At 42.2% G+C, this 21940-nt stretch overlaps 1 protein-coding gene and 1 long non-coding RNA gene across 3 annotated transcripts in view; both read right to left on the minus strand.

The window, feature by feature from the left end:
* The window catches only part of LOC132469982 (complement factor H-like), a 117360-nt gene that overhangs the window by 39356 nt on the left and 56064 nt on the right, over nt 1–21940 (minus strand). For both annotated transcript variants that reach the window (XM_060068130.1, XM_060068131.1), the window contains 3 exons: nt 20823–20891; nt 14030–14098; nt 4140–4325 (listed from right to left, as the gene is read on the minus strand). In XM_060068130.1, coding sequence (XP_059924113.1) covers nt 4140–4325; nt 14030–14098; nt 20823–20891 — 324 coding nt within the window. The remainder of the gene's footprint in view (nt 1–4139; nt 4326–14029; nt 14099–20822; nt 20892–21940) is intronic.
* Nucleotides 1044–2087, minus strand: LOC132469804 (uncharacterized). The gene is made up of 2 exons (XR_009528493.1): nt 1180–2087; nt 1044–1125 (listed from the first exon to the last, which is right to left on the minus strand). It is a non-coding gene; the product is annotated as an uncharacterized LOC132469804 (long non-coding RNA).

The following is a 21940-nucleotide window of genomic DNA, read 5'->3' on the forward strand; positions in this document are numbered from 1 at the left end:
CTCAAATCATCCTTTTTATAAGAACAATGTCAGAAAGGACAAAGCCTGGCATTTAATTGCAGTAGTTTTGGGAGTGGAAGGTGAGTACGTTAGGTTTAGGATTATCGCGGGATCTCGTGATCTCGCGGGAATACGGCTGGCTCGCAAGGCAGCGTTGTATGGCAAGCCATCCCCGCCAGAAAAATGTAGAAAAGCGCCGTATTTTACGCCATCATGCGCAAAAAAGCGCCGCTTTTTACGCCGCAATTAATCCTTTCAAGAGCGCGCGTAAAAAGCGCCGTTTTGAACATCAAACCGCGCGTAAAATACGGCGCTTTTGTGCACATCACAACGCCATAAAATACGGCGTCTCTCTAGTATGCTAATAATCTCTGCCCTTCTTTTCTCTCAGCCAATGCATTTGAAGTGTTTGCGCCCAATCGCTGAACAAGACAAGCAGACCAAATCAGTTTAGCACAGATCTGCTTTGAGGAGTTCTCCTCTCATTTGTTGTTAGTTGTAGCGTCATATCGATATATATTAGTAAATCCAGTTCCTACAGTGGTCACCGTGGCCGTGGCCCAATCGATAGAGACGCTTGCTCTGTAGGCAAGAGGTTGTTTAAAAATAAATAATAATAATACATATAAAGACGTTTCAAACGTTCCATCGAGTCTCTCGCATTCTACAATGGGCAGCTTTATTGTTTCCCATGGGAGCCGGCAAAACTAGATTTCTTCTTCGAAGGTTGTGCTCCACACAGAACCTCCTCACCATCATAACGGAGTAGGCCTACTTCGGGGCACCAGAATGCTTTAGAGCGGTACTGATCGCGTCGTGTCTTTCCAGTGTCAAATAGTTCACGAATAAAATCACCATAAGGTTCAAGTGCGGCCATAACTAAGGCTAAATATAATTAGACAGTCTATTGCTGGTTTAGGTGGTTGGCTCTTTTTTCTTCGCTGCGTTCTGCCTTCTGGTATAGCCTATAACTATAAATGTATCTGTTTTTGTAGGCCCTATTTGTTTTTCTGTTTCGGGTTTTAAAAACCAACACACAAACACAAAATCAAATGCCGTTTATTTGTTTATTCCTTTTGCCCTTTTTCAGTTTCAAAACCAAATCAGAAAAACCAAAAAACAATCCTGTTAATTGTTTTTTCTGATTTTGTTATAAATCGGAATATTCAAAGAACGAACCATACACGGATTCTCCTACCTCATCACTTTACTGACACACACAATGTGTGGCAGTAAAGTGACAGGATCATTCCATAGACAAAAATCTTTCCATCTAACTAATTTAATTTAGGAGGATAGTCATTGCACAGATGTAAGTTAACCAAGTATTCTCATTATAGCCTAGTTATATCCTAGTTTTGCATATTTATACAGTGCATCCTATTTTCATATTTCATGTGGCATCTGTATTTTTATGTAGGCTACAGCATCTGTATTTTAAATGTAGCTTATATCTTCTTTTTACATTTTACCTTTTGCTGAGGTGGGCACTGTATTAGCCTACTGTATAGGCTGTCTGTATTTGTGTAAGAGTTATTTGTATTGTGTAACCTGCTGGATTATGAAAGTTAGTTTGGGGTAAATAAAGTGTCTGTCTGTCTGTCTGTCTGTCTGTCTGGGGGAAAATGCCGTGAAAAATGTACGCACGGTGCGTTCAGGATTAGGACTGATATTATGTCGGCATAGGCCTAATCAATCGGGTTTTAATATTTGAAGCATTCATATCAGTCTATTATTTTCGTAGGCTACTCTGCTGTTGCCCTTGATGGGGAGATATTTTTTTGCTTCCATGCACAAATAGTTGAATCCAACAACATTCCTGCGTCTCCAGAGCCCATTTAAGCACCGCGTCAGACTCAGTAGACTGTTACAAGCCTCTGAACGTTGTTAGAGCATGGCTCCCCAGTTCATCAGTGTCTCTCTCTATGGCTCCCTCTCACTCCTTTCCACTGTGTATTTATATCGATTGAACAAGAGAGGATGTTACGATAACTCCGCGAAAATAAAGGCTCCATGGCTGTAATAATTTCAATATAATTAACTTATAAAGCGTGTAACAAGACACCTAGATGATCTGGCTGGCTGACTAAAAAGGCACTGAATTTGGAACTTATTACACAGGAGGTCTGGCTTGCGGACTAAAAAGCATTGCGATCATAAAAGCGTGACTTTCTGACAAAAGCACAAATCTGACAATAAATGGATTCGATCCGACAACCTCTTCCCTACATAGCAAGCGTCTCTATCGACTGCACCACGGTTATCACAACGTTCAAACTGCATTTACTAATATATATATCTAAATGAATATGACGCTACAACTAACGCCAAACGAGAGGAGATCTGTGTTGAATTGATTTGGTCTGCTTGTCTTGTTCAGCGATTGGGCGCAAACACTTCAAATGCATTTGCTGAGAGAAAAGAAGGGCGGAGTTTATTAGCATACTAGAGAAACGCCGTATTTTACGGCGTTGTGATGTGCACAAAAGCGCCGTATTTTACGCGCGGTTTGATGTTCAAAACGGCGCTTTTTACGCGCGCTCTTGAAAGGCTCAATTGCGGCGTAAAAAGCGGCGCTTTTTTGCGCATGACGGCGTATTTTACGGCGTTTTTCTACATTTTACGGCGTTTTTTACGGCGTAATTAAGGTGATACGCGTCTAAATTATGCCGTTTTCTGGCGGGGATGGCTTGCCATAGCGTTGCGCTGCCGTAACGCGCCCGGTGGAAATGCAAGCAGGGCAAAGTCGCGGCCAAGACGTGCCGCAGCCGTAACGTTGCCGTAACGCGTCCTGTGGAATCCCCGGCTAACACAGAGTCCCTGTGCCAGTTTCTTCTAGAAAAAATGGCTGAATCTGGCGAGGACGGGGCCATTTGTGTAACATCTCACCCAGGCTTTACGCCTCATCTGAACAGTTGGGTATTGGATACATATTTCCGGACCCAGAAAGTGAACTGGAAACGCCAGCCAAAGACCGCCGGGAGAAACAGATGCCTGAGCATAGAGTACGTGTTTGTTTTTTTACCAACACATTGGCTACTAAAGTGTTGAGACCCGGGGAATATGACAATGCAGTTATCTGGAAGTAGCCGATCTTATTGGCAGAGCATAGGCTACGTTACGTTATTTTGAAGTCTGTGTAATGCTGTATAGGCTACTCAAGGTATCGGCTTCCTGTGTTGTCCAGGCCATCAGAGCTAATTACCCAGCCCAAGATGGGCAGTAACGTGCCTACCAGGAGACAGTAGATGCTCAAGATGACCTGTGATTATTTTGACTCTAGCAAACACACCCTACACGTTTTATTTTTTTAAATAGTTATTTAAAAAAAAAAAAATAATGAATAAAACTTCACATTCATGTTGGTTTTTGTGATTTGTTTACTAACCCAAGTGCTGTTATACTAAATTAGGCCTACTGTATAAGATCAACACTTATTTCCACTGGGGATATACGTTGAGTACAAATACTTGACATGCTGAGCTACTGTAATTAGCAAATGTTTTTATGCTGTACAGTAATATACAAATGATGCCTTTGAAAAAACGAGGGCAGAAGTCGAAACTAGTCAACGTATCACAGGGATATGTTTACATATAAGTTTACGGGGATAAGTTTGCTCGCGCTACTACTCGCACTAGGGACCATGGATCCTTCCCCCTCCAAACAGAAACAGGCGGGCGGTGCAGCAGGCGCAATGCACTGTGGTAGTTGGAGGATTTCTTACTTTTGAGCCACTTTCTGCCTTTTCTCAGGCTAGGATGAACCGATTTCTTTTTTTTGAACATACATATACATAGAATTATTTACTTAAAATAACCTTAATATCTCCACCGTTGAAGTATCACTTTAAGTATCATAAACATAAATCTTTTAACTTTATTTGGCTCAATCTTTTCATTATTTGAGCTTGTGAATGGCACCAGATTATTCCTTAAAGTAATCAGAAATTAACATTTAGAATCTTATTATTTATAAAAACTCATCCTGCGGGGTACTCGACTTCTAACTGAAATCATCGTTCTAGGTATTATTGCAGTTGAAAATTATCAATGCTGTGTGTGTTCAGGTAACAACTATGACTGGACAGTATCGTAACATTGACCTCAATTTGACTTAAAGGTTCAGAGAATACTCACCAAGACATCTAGTCTCTCCGGTCCATTGTCCATTCTCACAGGTCTTGACGTCTCCCTCAATGGTGAAGTTAATTCCACAAGAGTATTTCACTTTAACCCCGTGCTTGTGGGGTGCCTTAAAATGTCCATGGATTGCTCCATCAGGGAGCGACGGCGGATCCCCACAAGTTATTTCGCTACCGCTATCTATACAGAGAGAGGGACAACATATAATAAGCTTCACAGTGAGTCATCCACTTAATCGTCAAATCCCGCCGGCGGGCATGTTTTAGTTATACCACCCCTTCCCCCCAACATGCAGGGTCAATTTTCGGCATCATAAGGTTGAGTGATATAGTCATGTCATGCACAGTTTGAAAGCTTAGAATCGCAGGAATGTCAATAAATGTCAAGCATTCGGTGAAATAATATGTTTAGCGAATATAGATCAAATATATCCTAGTGTCTTAGGTCAAAATAGCCCCCCTCACCCTCCCCCTCCCTTGGTGCATTCTTACTTTATTGTCGTTGTGGATGTCCTTAGCAATGAGTTGATACTTCATGTTGGGTATTGAAATGTTCATAAGAGTCCACCGAATTCGAATATCAATATTATTTTAGTCTAATTACATTGTGTATATGCACGATCCATCTTATACAAAGCAGCCGAAAAATAGAAAAACCTGCAACACTGCAATGTTTTTTTGTAGAAAACTGCGATTTAGGGTTTGTATTCCGCTATTGTCGTCTGATTCATGGTATCTTATGGTTAAGAAATTAACCAAGGTTTTCTGATATGAGTGAGGTATCTCACTATGGGACACGCCCCTTGCGCTGTCCGCCAGAAGAAATTTTACACTACACCAGTCGTGACTGGCCAACAGACATGACGTCTGCTTGTAGGGGACGTCTGCTTCATGACGTCCTCGCTCCGGGCAAGGAGGGTGGTCTGGTGAGATTGATACCTCACTCATATATCAGAAAACCTTGGTTAATTTCTTAACCTTAAGTTTTCTTTCAATATTCGCTCGGTATCTCACTATGGGACATAGTAACTCCCGTATTGACAAAGAAGTACCAGTGCAAACCCATCAAACAGGCATGTTCACTGATCCAACGCTCAAGACAGTGTGAGACAGATTAGGCGCAGTAACATCCAACCTGTAGAATCTAGTGAAAGTGTGAGGCGTCGCCCAGCTGGCAGCCGCACATATCTCTTCCAATGAGACCCCCTGAAACAGTGCCCATGATGCGGACATGCCGAGAGTCGAATGTGCGCGCAGGCCGATAGGGGGTTCCAAACCCACGCTATTATAGGCCATGGCTATAGCCCCCACGATCCAGTTTGATAAACGCTGCTTCGAGAGAGTCATCCCCAGGTGTGACGTAGCGCATGATACAAACAGCTGCTCCAATTTCCTGAATCCAGCCGTCCTATCAACATAGACGCGTAAACCCCACACCGGGCAGAGCGCATTCAGTTGCTCCTGCTCCTGGTACAAGAAAGGAGGAAAATGGAAAGCCAACAGCTCAATAGGGCGGTATGACAACGCAGAGTCGAATACCTTGGGAACAAACGCAGGATTCGGCTTTAATAAAACCTTTGAGTTACCCCGCAAAAACTGCATACATGCCGGGCTAACCGACAGTGCATGGATGTCACTCGCGCGTTTAGCCGAGGCCAACGCGAGCAACAAAGCCGTCTTGAACGAGAGCGTCTTAAGCTCTACCTGTTGTGAGGGCTCAAACGGTGGGCGTGACAGTGCATCAAGCACTGTAGATAAACCCCACTGAGCAGCCAAGCTCCGCGACTCCGCATATGACGGGAGTCATATGCGTAACGTGTAGAGGAAGCCCTGGCCCCCTGGATAGTCGTAATGACATTCCATGGGAGTCCAGCCGTCGTTAGGTACATCCTTTCACGGGCCAGGCCCAAAGAGCCATGTGCTCCGGATGAGGATTGAAGATTTCCCCATGCGCTTGCGTCAGGCAGAGGCCAAGGCTGGCTGCACAGCAATTGGACTATTTCCGCCAACCAATATTTCCCCGGCCAACGGGGGGCTATAAGGATCAGCGCATGACCCTTCTCTCGCACTCTGGCAAGAGTAGGAATGATCAGTTCTAATGGGGGAAAAGCGTACAGGAGGATGAGCGGCCACTTGTATGCCAAAGCATCCAGCCCCATCGGGGCGCTCCTACCGGTTAGGGAAGAGAACAGAGGGCACTGAGTGTTCTCCTCTGATGCAAAGAGATCGACCTCCCCTCTACCGTATCTCTCCCATATCTGGTTCACGACCACGATGTGGAGTTTCCAGTCCTCGTAACGAGGGTCGCCCCTGGACATTAAATCTGCTCCCCAGTTCCGCGCGCCTGGCACGTGTGTTGCTCTCAGCGACAACAGGTGGGTGTTGCCCCACATGGTCAGTCTGTGTGCCAACGTGTGCATTGCTCCCCCTGACGGTTTATATACGCCACCACCGCGGTGTTGTCCGTCCTGACTAGAACATGTTGCCCTTTCATAAAGGGAAGAAAATGTTTCAGCGCCAGTGACACCGACTGAAGTTCCAGGCAGTTTATGTGAACAAACTGCATATGTGAACTCCACGTGCCATTTATTGTTCTGCCCTCGTATACGGCTCCCCAGCCCGCCCGAAAGGCATCCGTCGAAAGGACCTTCCTTGCCAGGATAGTTCCCATGGTAACGCCTGTAGTTAAAAAGGACGTGCGTCCCCAAGGGCGCAGCGCCAAGATGCAAGCCATGGAGATCAAAACTCGGCAATGGACATGGCACGTCGGGTTCAGTTTGAGTGATGCAACCCATCGCTGAACCGGCCTCATATGGAGGCGGCCAAGTGGGACTACTACCAGCGCCGACGCCGTCAGACCCAATAGTCTGAGGCACGTTCTGAACTTCAACATCGTCCCCCTGCAAAAAAGTGCCAGACAAGCCTGAAAGGCTTCCACTCTCTCTGAGGATTGACGTTTTTACTATTTCAGTTTTGGTGTTTCATACCTTTGCAGTTTGCACTTTTTAAGTAGAATTAATTGCGAAAACACTTTGTTTGAGCTTTTTCTTTGTCAAAATTGCATAGGCGGAATAGGAAAAAAAAATATTTGTGTGATGTTGCTTGTCTCATTATATAGAACATCTTGTATGCCATCTAAATGGTTCACAAGAAAGCCCAGTGGGTAACCTTTCATTATTTTTGATACCAAGATTATGCTTCTACATGTTTGGGTTCACTTTTGTTTACAGTAAGCATTTTGGGTAGCCAAAGGTTACAACCTAATAGTTTAGCGCATTTCTTGCATCTTATAACCTTGTCATTATTATATTGCTAATACAATTTGTGTGTGTGTGTGTGTGTGTGTGTGTGTGTGTGTGTGTGGGTGTGTGTGTGTGTGTGTGTGTGTGTGTGTGTGTGTGTGTGTGTGTGTGTGTGTGTGTGTGTGTGTGTGTGTGTGTGTGTGTGTGTGTGTGTGTGTGTGTGTGGGAGGGGGGGGTGGGGGGGTTCATATAGTGTATATCGTGTTGTCAGCGACATGGTACCTTCCTTTGTTACTGACTCCAATTACCTCTCGCGTGTCCATCAATGCCAATTCTAACAATTCCCAATGAGTGTGATTACTAAGACTAACAACAAGTGTGCCCTAAAATGATGTATTCCTAGCTTTTATACTACCCAAATTATTAAATAGCACTGCTAGAGCTATATCATATATATAGCAGGTGCTAATACATTTAGACGCAAAAAACAATAACAAATAATACCACACTATCAATTAAACAAGCTGAAATGGTCATCATCATTTACAGAATTGAAAAATATGATTTCCTAGTTCAGTTTTGTTACATATAAGCATTGGTCGAGTTGTAAAAAAAAGCCAGGGGGGATGGTGGATTTTAACTTTTAGGGACAGATCATTTGTGATTATGACAGCGCATATGTTGGGAGACCAGCGGTGAGATAATAATTATTATTATTATATTATTATATTTTTGGGGATAAAATAACAGCGATGACTGCTGTCATGTCATCGCTCTTATTTTATCCCCAAAAACGCAGCTGATTGGACGCATCACACGATTCTGAGGCATGCATCACATTTAAGGATTTTAAAAACATTGCTTGTTCTTTTTTTAAAAAAATGCATTCGGCAGAGAGGGGAGACTAGCGTTGCTCAGGGGTTGGAATGAAAGGCAGAAAAGGGGACAGAGTTGCTTGCGGAAGCGATGTCTGAGATGCAGAGGCAGCTTCACGCTACCAGTGCCGGTCTTGTACGGTGTGGAATGAGAGCTTGTGAAGGCACTATTGCGCAAGTACGCCTGCGTGCTTGCGCAATAGCATACTGCCCCGAGAATGCAGTATCGCTGTCAAATCTGTCCCTGGGAAAAGTAACGTTGCTGCGCCGAATTGAAAAAGGAAACCGCCATAATGAAATAGCGGTAATATTTCCACATTAATTGATACAATAACAGGGGATGGGAAGGGGGGATGACTGTTTCAGAAGGGGGATGATTTTGATCATTTTAATTCCAAAGGGGGATGCCATCCCCCCTCATCCCCCCTCAAACTCGAGTGCTGCATATAAGTCAGTCCGATGTCTTCATATAGATATATAGATATTATTATGTTATTGCGGCAATCTCGGCCGTGGTCGCCATCGACGGAGGGTCGGCGGCATATCGTGTGTTAAATGTGTGTGTGTGGTGTGTTTAAATAAAAGGCGACTCTCAGGGTTGTGCGGACCATGGGGCACGAGAGTTGCAAACTCCATAACTTGGTCACCCGTCTGATTTTTCCCGTGTTGCTCAACATATTATTATTGAAAACATATTTTTTTCCATACATATTTTCCATCACAAAATGACTCAGGGTTTGGGGCGGGGTGGCTTGGAGGGGGCCCAGCCTTTTTCTGGAGGGAGGAGCCCCTGCTACCCCCCCCGCCCCGCACCACCCTTGCCCGCCCCTCCAATGAAAACTTTGGCTGGTGATGAACATTGCAGAAAAATAGTACTCGGTAACTCATGTATAAAATGATAGAGCTATAAATGTTGCCACAGCTCAAGCCCCTAGAGGTTCCGGTAACGCTTTATATTAAGGTCCTTGTAATAAGCCTTTGTTAATAGGTAATAAGACACTTATTATATGCTTATAAACATTAATTGGTGTTAGGACTATCTATGAGTGTTAAAAATAACTTAATAAAGATGTTTTTTGTGATATTATAAGACTTTTATAAGCACTTATAAGAAACGTGTTAACTATTTATTGATTGCTTAATAATATTAAGAAGTCTTATGAGTTTCTTTTAGTTGTTAATCAAAGCATTACAAACCCATTTATTGATTCTTACTAACTTACATATTATGTCACTGTTAAAACTTTACTAAGCATTTTTTAATGCTTATTATGGTTAATAAATCCTTTATTAAAGGCTTATTATGCATTTTGCAGGGGATCTAAAGCGGGAACAATGCTTATTTAAGGACAATTCCGGTATTTTGAACATTGAGTCCCCTTTCTGGTTTGTCGAGGATGAAATAGAGTGGTAAACACCAAAATTTTTAATATTGCTCCTGTCTCTGGTATTTGGCTAATTTTGAATCGCCCCTGCCTGCTTCACAATGGCTGTCTATGTACATTCACAACCCTGTCCTTAAAGGTCCCATGACATGCCACCAGGTGATGTGTGATCAGCCGTTACAAGCCGTTTAGGAAATCTGCCCCTTATGACATCACTGGTGGGCGTGTCCACCTAGATGTGAGCTGGATAGGTCAGTTTACCAGCCTACCCAGTGGACTGTAGCAAACGTTGCTCATCTATCCATCACACATCTAGGTGGACACGCCTAACTGTGATGTCATTAGGGGCAGATTTCCAAAATGGCTTGTAACGGCTAATCACACCACACCTGGTGGCATGTCATGTGACGTTTGTTTTCAGAAATGCAGACAGAAACTGCATATCGCTACGATACTTGATTAGGAATATCACCACTTGATGAGGTTCACATTTCTGACAACAAACGTTTAGGGGTGTTTTAAGGACAGGTTTGTGAATGCACATAGCCAGCCATTGTGAAGCAGTCAGGGTGATTCGAAATTAGCCAAATACCGGAGACAGGACCAATATTCAAAATTTCAGCTTTAACCATTCTATTTCATCCTAGACAAATCAGAGAGGGGGCTCAATGTTCAAAATAACAGAATTGCTCTTTAAGGTTAAGTCTGCACATGTTGAGCGAGTGTGATCTGTTTTGTGCCTCATATAATATATCCTTTAAATAACTTTGTACTATTTTCTTTTTAACGTACACTTTTAGAGTATAAATGCGCTTTCCTATTTTATTAATTTTTCATTTTTGCATTTGAAGCACTTTGAATTGCCCTGGTACGAAAATGTGCTATATAAAAAATTGTGCCTTGCCTTGCCTTGCCTTTAAAGACTTTCATTTTGAAGGTCATTTTGAACCAGAAGTTCTGTTAATGCAAGTGGATGAAGGCTTGACGAAGTGTTTGACGAACGTTTGGAGAAAATGTCGGAATCATCAGCACGAACACCCTAACGCCTCGTGCCCACTGCACCGTCAGTCAAAGGACTCAGAAGGCGTGGCTGACGGATGGGGGAGGTTCCAGGGTCGTCAGTGCCCGAGTAGTGTCACAGTGCTTAAATTTGCATACGTGTTCTGATTGGATGACGGATCCGTCGCTGCCGAAAAAGTTGAAAGTTTTTCAACTTTTTGACGGAGCCTTCAGCGCACGGATCCACAATGCATTGCGCGTCCGTCCCCATTCAAAGTCAATGGGGATCAGTCAACAGACGGAGGTTGTGGGCACGAGGCGTAAACCAATAACTGACTGACAAAAGACAGGAACAAGCACAGAAAACATGGAAAAGAGGAAGAGGTCCGAACTGAAAGATGACTCTCTGGTAAGTTTAAGAATGTAATGCTACAGGAACGGTAGCTGGTTCTAGCTAGCTAGCTGCTTCCTAGCAAACTTTTTTGGCTTACATTTGAGCTAACGTTTAGCGTATGCTATCATATGAAACTAGGTAACCAAACGTATCTAATTCTAACAGTTGTGTCATGAATCCATGTCTAAAAGGCTTAATGATTATTGTAACCTGTCTGCTAACTAGGGCTGAACGATTTGGGGAAATAATCGAATTGCAATTATTTTGACCAATATTGTGATTTAATGTGAGTTTTTTATAATTTATTAAGTTCCCTATGTTGTGTTTTATTCACTAAAAAATAAACAAATAATTTTTTAGCATGACCAACACAACATTGGAAGCAGTCAACGTAAAAACTTCTCTTTCCTTTAGGCCTGGCCGATGTGTTAAGATTGTTTTACATTATGAACTTCTTTATTTAACTATTGAATTGTCAAATAAAATCAAAAATGAATGAATCGTACTGATTTCCAGTCAGTAATGGTAATAAATGGTAATAAATCAATACATTTTTCTTGTTTTTTTTTAATTGTGTTAAAATTTTCAAAAGAGCAGTTTTGAAGTGTGTTTTTGTGCTTCACCGCCATAACATTGTATTACAGTACATTTATTATTATAATATATAAATAATATTATATTATTTATGCATTAGTTTTTTATTTCACCTTTTATCAACCTTGATAACCTATAGTACTCATTAACTGTTATGTGTCTATTAAAGGACTTATTAACCTTAATAAGCATTGTTCCCGCTTTAGATCCCGGACCTGCAAAATGCATAATTAGCAGTTTAATAAAGGATTTATTAACCTTAATAAGCATAGTAAGTTATTAAGACTCAATAAATTGGTTTGTAATGTGTTTATTAGCAACTATAAGAATCTCATAAGACCATTATTGTTATTAAAGGTTGGGTATGGGATTTGCGAAACGCCAGCAGATATTGAAAATACACAACTCAAATGGTCCTCTCCTTCAACGCTGACTCTGAATCCACCCATTCCAAGTACATGGACGCGCAATCATGCACAAGCGCGAACACAGATGCGCGAGAGTGAGCCAGGCTAGCTAAATTGGAGTTTAGGGTTGTCTTCTAGTGCTAGGTCCAAATGCGGATTAGCTAGTTAGCTAGCTCCAGTAGCTCCCGCAGGATAACAACAAACAGAAGCTTGCTCTGGGTCACGAGCTTTGAGTACGTGCACGAAGGAGTCACGCGCGGGGAGCGGGGGAGGGGGAGTGCAGTACGACCGTTTGATTGACGTACTTATGCCGCTTTTCCACCGCACATGTAGCTCGACTCGACACGACTCGACACGACACGACTCGACACGGTAGCAGCACGGGTGCTTTTCCACCGCAAATAGTACCTCCTGGACGTGGGCGGGGTCGGCTGCGCGAAAGGGCCGTGACGTATTTGTGTACGCGACGCAAACAACACATACGCAACCCACACATGGACAGAACCCACATAACAACAATGGAGGGCATCGATCGCATTACTATTATTAGCTGGCATGTTGAAGAAGTTGGAGAAGTGGAACATGTTGGCTGCGGCGCTGCTATGGATGTTACCAGCATGTCGCTCTCGTGACTTCGTCACACTCTCTGGCCAATCAGTCGCCGGCCGTCTGCCGACGTCACCTTTTAGCATCGGCTCAGCTCGCTTGGAACCTAGAGCGAGTAGGTACTAGAAAAAGCAGCCACTTCAGGTACCAGATACCATGGTACCGCGGTGGAAACGCAAAAAATGCGAGCTGAGTCGAGTCGTGTCGAGTCGTGTCGAGCTGGTACCATACAGTGGAAAAGCGGCATTACTGTCCAATGCCACTCAGTGGTTCTGGAAATCATTGGCTGGAGTTTTTCAAGCCCTGCCCATTCCACAGATGATTGACTTGTTTAATTTCCATGTCAGTACTTCTAACTCAGTAAGTGGGTTATGATAAGAATTTCAAGTAATTTTGCATAAATGGCCAAAAAAGAGAATTCTATACCCAACCTTTAAGCAATCAATAAATAGTTAAAAAGTTTCTTATAAGTGCTTATGAAAGTCTTATAATCTCACAATAAACATGCTTATTTATTTTATTAATAACACTTGATAGTCTTATTAAAACAAATTAATGTTAATAAGCATATAATAAGGTCTTATTACATATTAACAAAGGCTTATTACAAGGGCCTTAATATAAAGCATTACCGAGGTTCCTTATTGGAAAACGTATATAATGCACGTTTAACTGTACTTCCCAGTTATATATATATATATATACATACATATATACATAAATAAAGATGTAAAATATTGCTAAGAAATTGATAATTATTGAGAAAAGATGAGTATATGACTTGTTGAACAGTTTTGGCCAAAAGTGATTATTTATATTTGCGTGTGTGTATATATATATATATATATATATATATATATATATATAAAAGATGTAAAATAATGCTAAGAAATTTATTATTGATAAAAGATGAGTATATGACTAGCAATGACTTTGGAAATGTGTCGCTACATATATCTACAAAATGTTTGTGAGCAGATTGACAGATAATTACAACGCAATAGAAAACCGTACAACAATTTAAAAAATGCAAGTAAATAAGTTACTGAATGCATAAAAGTCGCCCGTGAAAATACAGACTGAGACTTTGGTGTCCATCTATTTATCGTGCATGTAGCCAGCTGAGCAGATGTTGTTGAGATATTTTTACACGAGTATTGTGCAGAATCATTTATTAATCTGCTAGGGAGAGGTCACTTCAAAGAAGGGTCATTTGGAGGCTTATTAGAAGGGCCTTAATATAAAGCGTTCTCGAGGTTCCTTATGGGAAAACGTCTATAATATATATATATAACTGTACTTCCCAGTTAACATCAAGCTAAATAACAAATATGCACATAATAAAACGTCCCTATTGTGGGTCACAGCTGCAGTGCTCCTCACCTGCGGTGGTTGTTGCACTGGACCCAGACACGACAGTAGGCTCCACCTTCTCCAGCTCAGCTCCATTAGCTATAAACAGAATATTATTATTGCTACAGCTCAAGCCACTAGATGTTATTTCTTGCTTGAGCCCCTAGATGTATAGATAAATTTCTCCCTCGTGGAGAAATGGCCAACAGTTTTGGCCAAGAGTGATTATTTGTATTTGTGTGTATATATACACATAAAGATGTAAAATATTGCTAAGAAATTGATAATTATTGAGAAAAGATGAGTATATGACTTGAACAGTTTTGGCCAAAAGTGATTATTTGTACTTGTGTGTGTGTGTGTATATATATATATATATATATAAAGATGTAAAATAATGCTAAGAAATGTATTGTTGATAAAAGATGAGTAGGCCTTCATGACTTAGCCTGGCACCGCCCACCTACCTACTTCCGCTCAATTTTCATTTCACTTCAGTACTAGGTCTGGGTCTGCTTAATATGAATGCGTTCAATGGAAACCAGATTTCTGGCGGTCCAATCAGCGAACAGAGGGAGTGGCTGAGAACGATGACGTCTAGGTCGCACGCCAGTTTCAGTTGTACTCGGAAGCAGAAAATGGAGAAGGATACGAGAAGCTATTCGGTCTGTTGTGGGATCGCTGCCGAAAATAGATCAATTAAAGCCGGAGCAAGAACAAGCTTTGCAGAGTTTTGTTGGTGGCCATGATGTTGTGGCGCTTCTCCCCAAGATGGTCGAAATGTCTATTGGTAAGCATACAACATCCAGAAAACTCCAAGCACCCATTTCTCAAGTGAATTAAGGGCTTTCTTAAAAGCATATAGGCCTACCTGAAATCTCTTTGAAATTCTGGGAAAATTAACCTTTGTAGTCAAGACCACACATTTGGATTTATGGGTAGTGGGAGTTATTGGTAACCATACCTGAACATTTCAAGAGTTTTCGTCTTACGGTATAGGCTGCAGAAAAACGTTAAAGAAACAATAGGGGATAGAGCAGCTTTGCTGCTCGGACCCCTACTAAACTATCAGTTTTTGCCCATAGAAGGGCAATCCCTCAAGCATAGACTGTTTTAAAATATCCCTCAACCTTTTTTTTTTACCTTTCCACTTAAAGGGACAGTAAATATTCCCTCGCGGGCCGGATCCGTGTGTCTGTGTGTGTGTGTGTGTGTTTGTCAACCACTTCGAGCTCCGAAAAACATGACCTCAACACAGAGACAAACGCTCTTCAAATTAGCCACACATTTTTGTTTGAGGAGTGAATTTGCTCCAAAATCGATTCTATGTCATATAGGCTTTGCCTTTTAAGGCTATCGTTATTGGGTTTTCCCTAGGCGTGAGCCGTAGCACTGAAAAATTTGTAATCCCCCCCACCAACAGCGTGGGCCTCAATCACGTCCGCAGTCCGCACACATAACCGTGCGCCGGCGGACATTCTGCTCCCATTTTCTTCAGGACGATCTTGTAGCATACTGAAGTATATAAATTGATATTATGGACTTGAAGACGACCCGCATCTGCAAGACATGTAACACGGGTTACATCTTGCCGTATGACGGCCATGAGGTGTGCGAGGGCTGCCTTGGGCATGAACATGCCGTCTTGGCGCTCTCGCCGCTCTGTCTGTGTCGGCATTGTGCGGTGCTGCCGTCAGACGACAGACAGCGCAGAGCCGACACTGCCGCCGCCATTGCTGAATAGGCCGACGACTTAACTGTCCCACTCGATGATGCCCTCTCTCTCCTTGTGAGCTTGGAGTCGGACGACTCCCCACACGATGAGGAGGGGGCGTCTCCCCCGGCTTCCCCTCTCCGAATGGAGAGGCCCGGGGCAGCACCATTGCCCATCTCTGCCGCCACCTCACTTCCAGTGGTTGGAGCTTTGTTGGCAGAGCTACCGGGCATTATCGCCAGGGCAGCCGCAAACCTTGGTCTTGCGGTGCCCATGCCTCAGGCCCCCCAACGCCCGGACCAGCTGCATGGCATCTGGGGGCTTGAGGCCGCGACACACCCCTCCCGTCTCGACCCGATCTGGCCAATGTTTCCTGCCATCAGACCGTACCTCAGTGGGGCTGCGGCGGAGCCCGGGAAGCTCGGGGCCCCGGTGAAAACATTTATCCAGGTCACGAAGACGGAGGGTCTGACAGACCGGGGTTACAGGGCTTTACCGCCGCTGGATCCCGCTGTGTGTGCTGTCTTTGGAGTGAAGTCGGGGCTCAGCGACCGCTGCCCCACGGCCAAGCTTACAGACAAAGCATGAGTGTATGATGCAGCAAGAGGCTGTTATGAATGACATCACCCTGCTGGCACATAACATCTCCGTCATGGCGGCTGACCCTCATCGTCTGGCCGAACAGGCAGTCGTGGCGAAAACCGCCGGTGTCACGGCGCCGCCGGCAGCTCCTCCTCCTGGCCCCCAGGCTTACCAGCCCCTCCCGCCTCCATCGCAGGCTGCGGCGAGCGGCCAGCGGGCTCATGGGGCTATGTCCCGCCCCACAAGCGCCGGCGAAGGCAATTACGGGGCGAGGGAGAAGCGTATGACAGCGAGAAACACCTGTTTACTAAAGACGGCTGTTTTCTCCTCACACACCAGTTAACGCCGGAGCCTATCGGCACGGCCATAACTGTTTCACACGCATCTCCCGCTACATGTAGGCAGGCCATGAATAAACCCTGTATTATTGATCGAGCCAGCCCTTCATTGCTTTATAAAAGGCAACCTTGCCCGGCTAACCAGCCCCGCCCGCCTCCATCGCAGGCCACGGCAAGCGGCCAGCAAAGGCCTCGGGCAGCGGGCTCATGAGGCGATGTCCCGCCCCACGAGCGCCGGCTATTACGGGGCGAGGGAGAAGCGTGTGACAGCAAGAAACACCTCTTTACTAAAGACGGCTGTTTTCTCCCCACACAGTTAACGCCGGAGCCTATCGGCCCGGCCATAACTGTTTCACACGCATCTCCCACAACATATAGGCAGGCCGTCAATAAACCTTGTATTATTGATCGAGCCAGCCCTACATTACTATTTATTGATTGCTTAATAATATTAATAAGTCTTATGAGTTTCTTTTAGTTGTTCATCAAAGCATTTCAAACCCATTTATTGATTCTTACTAACTTACATATTGTGTCACTGTTGAAACTTTACTAAGCATCTTTTATGCTTATTATGGTTAATAAATCCTTTATTAAACAGCTTATTATGCATTTTGCAGGGGATCTAAAGCGGGAACAATGCTTATTTAAGGACAATTCCGGTATTTTGAACATTGAGTCCCCTTTCTGGTTTGTCGAGGATGAAATAGAGTGGTAAACACCAAAATTTTTAATGTTGCTCCTGTCTCTGGTATTTGGCTAATTTTGAATCGCCCTGCCTGCTTCACAATGGCTGTCTATGTACATTCACAACCCTGTCCTTAAAGGTCCCATGACATGCCACCAGGTGATGTGTGATCAGCCGTTACAAGCCGTTTAGGAAATCTGCCCCTTATGACATCACTGGTGGGCGTGTCCACCTAGATGTGAGCTGGATAGGTCAGTCTACCAGCCTACCCAGTGGACAGTAGCAAACGTTGCTCATCTATCCGTCACACATCTAGGTGGACACGCCTAACTGTGATGTCATAAGGGGCAGATTTCCAAAATGGCTTGTAACGGCTAATCACACCACACCTGGTGGCATGTCATGTGACACGTTTGTTTTCAGAAATGCAGACAGAAACTGCATATCGCTACGATACTTGATTAGGAATATCACCACTTGATGAGGTTCACATTTCTGACAACAAACGTTTAGGGGTGTTTTAAGGACAGGTTTGTGAATGCACATAGCCAGCCATTGTGAAGCAGGCAGGGTGATTCGAAATTAGCCAAATACCGGAGACAGGACCAATATTCAAAATTTCAGCTTTAACCATTCTATTTCATCCTAGACAAATCAGAGAGGGGGCTCAATGTTCAAAATAACAGAATTGCTCTTTAAGGTTAAGTCTGCACATGTTGAGCGAGTGTGATCTGTTTTGTGCCTCATATAATATATCCTTTAAAGACTTTCATTTTGAAGGTCATTTTGAACCGGAAGTTCTGTTAATGCAAGTGGATGAAGGCTTGACGAAGTGTTTGACGAACGTTTGGAGAAAATGTCGGAATCATCAGCACGAACACCCTAACGCCTCGTGCCCACTGCACCGTCAGTCAATGCATTGCGCCTCCGTCCCCATTCAAAGTCAATGGGGATCAGTCAACAGACGGAGGTTGTGGGCACGAGGCGTAAACCAATAACTGACTGACAAAAGACAGGAACAAGCACAGAAAACATGGAAAAGAGGAAAAGGTCCGAACTGGAAGATGACTCTCTGGTAAGTTTAAGAATGTAATGCTACAGGAACGGTAGCTGGTTCTAGCTAGCTAGCTGCTTCCTAGCAAACTTTTTTGGCTTACATTTGAGCTAACGTTTAGCGTATGCTATCATATGAAACTAGGTAACCAAACGTATCTAAATCTAACAGTTGTGTCATGAATCCATGTCTAAAAGGCTTAATGATTATTGTAACCTGTCTGCTAACTAGGGCTGAACGATTTGGGGAACTAATCGAATTGCAATTATTTTGACCAATATTGCGATTTAATGTGAGATTTTTATAATTTATTAAGTTCCCTATGTTAATTAAGTTCCCTAAAAAAAATATATATATTTTTTTAGTATGACCAACACAACATTGAAAGCAGTCAACGTAACAACTTCTCTTTCCTTTAGGCCAGGCCGATGTGTTAAGATTGTTTTATATTATAAACTTCTTTATTTAACTATTGAATTGTAAAATAAAAACAAAAATGAATGAATCGTACTGATTTCCAGTCAGTAACGGTAATAAATGACGTTTTTTTTCTTGTTTTTTTTATTTAATTTTGTTCAAATTTTCAAAAGAGCAGTTTTAAAGTGTGTTTTTGTGCTTCACCGCCATAACATTGTATTACAGTACATTTATTATTATAATATATAAATAATATTATATTATTTATACATTAGTTTTTTATTTCACCTTTTATCAACCCTGATAACCTATAGTACTCATTAACTGTTATGTGTATATTAAAGGACTTATTAACCTTAATAAGCATTGTTCCCGCTTTAGATCCCGGACCTGCAAAATGCATAATTAGCAGTTTAATAAAGGATTTATTAACCTTAATAAGCATAGTAAGTTATTAAGACTCAATAAATTGGTTTGTAATGTGTTTATTAACAACTATAAGAATCTCATAAGACCATTATTGTTAAAAAAGGTTGGGTATGGGATTTGCGAAACGCCAGCAGATTTTGAAAACACACAACTCAAATGGTCCTCTCCTTCAACGCTGACTCTGAATCCACCCATTCCAAGTACATGGAAGCGCAATCATGCACAAGCGCGAACACAGATGCGCGAGAGTGAGCCAGGCTAGCTAAATTGGAGTTTAGGGTTGTCTTCTAGTGCTAGGTCCAAATGTGGATTAGCTAGTTAGCTAGCTCCAGTAGCTCACGCAGGATAACAACAAACAGAAGCTTGCTCTGGGTCACAAGCTTTGAGTACGTGCACGAAGGAGTCACGCGCGGGAAGCGGGGGAGGGGGAGTGCAGTACGACCGTTTGATTGACGTACTTACTGTCCAATGCCACTCAGTGGTTCTGGAAATCATTGGCTGGAGTTTTTCAAGCCCTGCCCATTCCACAGATGATTGACTTGTTTAATTTCCATGTCAGTACTTCTAACTCAGTAAGTGGGTTATGATAAGAATTTCAAGTAATTTTCATAAATGGCCAAAAAAGAGAATTCCATACCCAACCTTTAAGCAATCAATAAATAGTTAAAAAGTTTCTTATAAGTGCTTATGAAAGTCTTATAATCTCACAATAAACATGCTTATTTATTTTATTAATAACACTTGATAGTCTTATTAAAACAAATTAATGTTAATAAGCATATAATAAGGTCTTATTACATATTAACAAAGGCTTATTACAAGGGCCTTAATATAAAGCATTACCGAGGTTCCTTATTGGAAAAGGTATATAATGCACGTTTAACTGTACTTCCCAGTTATATATATATATATATATACATACATATATACATAAATAAAGATGTAAAATATTGCTAAGAAATTGATAATTATTGAGAAAAGATGAGTATATGACTTGTTGAACAGTTTTGGCCAAAAGTGATCATTTATATTTGCGTGTGTGTATATATATATATATATATATATATATATATATATAAAAAAATATGTAAAATAATGCTAAGAAATTTATTATTGATAAAAGATGAGTATATGACTAGCAATGACTTTGGAAATGTGTCTCTACATATATCTACAAAATGTTTGTGAGCAGATTGACAGATAATTACAACGCAATAGAAAACCGTACAACAATTTAAAAAATGCAAGTAAATAAGTTACTGAATGCATAAAAGTCGCCCGTGAAAATACCTTCACAGACTGAGTTTGGTGTCCATCTATTTATCGTGCATGTAGCCAGCTGAGCAGATGTTGTTGAGATATTTTTACACGAGTATTGTGCAGAATCATTTATTAATCTGCTAGGGAGAGGTCACTTCAAAGAAGGGTCATTTGGAGGCTTAATAGAAGGGCCTTAATATAAAGCGTTCTCGAGGTTCCTTATGGGAAAACGTCTACAATATATATATATAACTGTACTTCCCAGTTAACATCAAGCTAAATAACATATATGCACATAATAAAACGTCCCTATTGTGGGTCACAGCTGCAGTGCTCCTCACCTGCGGTGGTTGTTGCACTGGACCCAGACACGACAGTAGGCTCCACCTTCTCCAGCTCAGCTCCATTAGCTATAAACAGAATATTATTATTGCTACAGCTCAAGCCACTAGATGTTGTTTCTTGCTTGAGCCCCTAGATGTATAGATATATTTCTCCCTCGTGGAGTAATGGCCAACAGTTTTGGCCAAGAGTGATTATTTGTATTTGTGTGTACATATACACATAAAGATGTAAAATATTGCTAAGAAATTGATAATTATTGAGAAAAGATGAGTATGACTTGACCAGTTTTGGCCAAAAGTGATTATTTGTACTTGTGTGTGTGTATATATATATATATATATATATATATATATAAAGATGTAAAATAATGCTAAGAAATGTATTGTTGATAAAAGATGAGTAGGCCTTCATGACTTAGCCTGGCACCGCCCACCTACCTACTTCCGCTCAATTTTCATTTCACTTCAGTACTAGGTCTGGGTCTGCTTAATATGAATGCGTTCAATGGAAACCAGATTTCTGGCGGTCCAATCAGCGAACAGAGGGAGTGGCTGAGAACGATGATGTCTAGGTCGCACGCCAGTTTCAGTTGTACTCGGAGGCAGAAAATGGAGAAGGATACGAGAGAAGCTATTCGGTCTGTTGTGGGATCGCTGCCGAAAATAGATCAATTAAAGCCGGAGCAAGAACAAGCTTTGCAGAGTTTTGTTGGTGGCCATGATGTTGTGGCGCTTCTCCCCAAGATGGTTGAAATGTCTATTGGTAAGCATACAACATCCAGAAAACTCCAAGCACCCATTTCTCAAGTGAATTTAGGGCTTTCTTAAAAGCATATACCTGAAATCTCTTTGAAATTCTGGGAAAATTAACCTTTGTAGTCAAGACCACACATTTGGATTTATGGGTAGTGGGAGTTATTGGTAACCATACCTGAACATTTCGAGAGTTTTCGTCTTACGGTATAGGCTGCAGAACGACTTTTACAGAATTTGAGAAAAAAAACAAACGTTAAAGAAACAATAGGGGATAGAGCAGCTTGGCTGCTCGGACCCCTACTAAACTATCAGTTTTTGCCCATAGAAGGGCAATCCCTCAAGCATAGACTGTTTTAAAA

The sequence above is a fragment of the Gadus macrocephalus genome, chromosome 12 (genome assembly GCF_031168955.1).
Source record: "Gadus macrocephalus chromosome 12, ASM3116895v1".
In the NCBI taxonomy this organism is placed as follows: domain Eukaryota; kingdom Metazoa; phylum Chordata; class Actinopteri; order Gadiformes; family Gadidae; genus Gadus; species Gadus macrocephalus.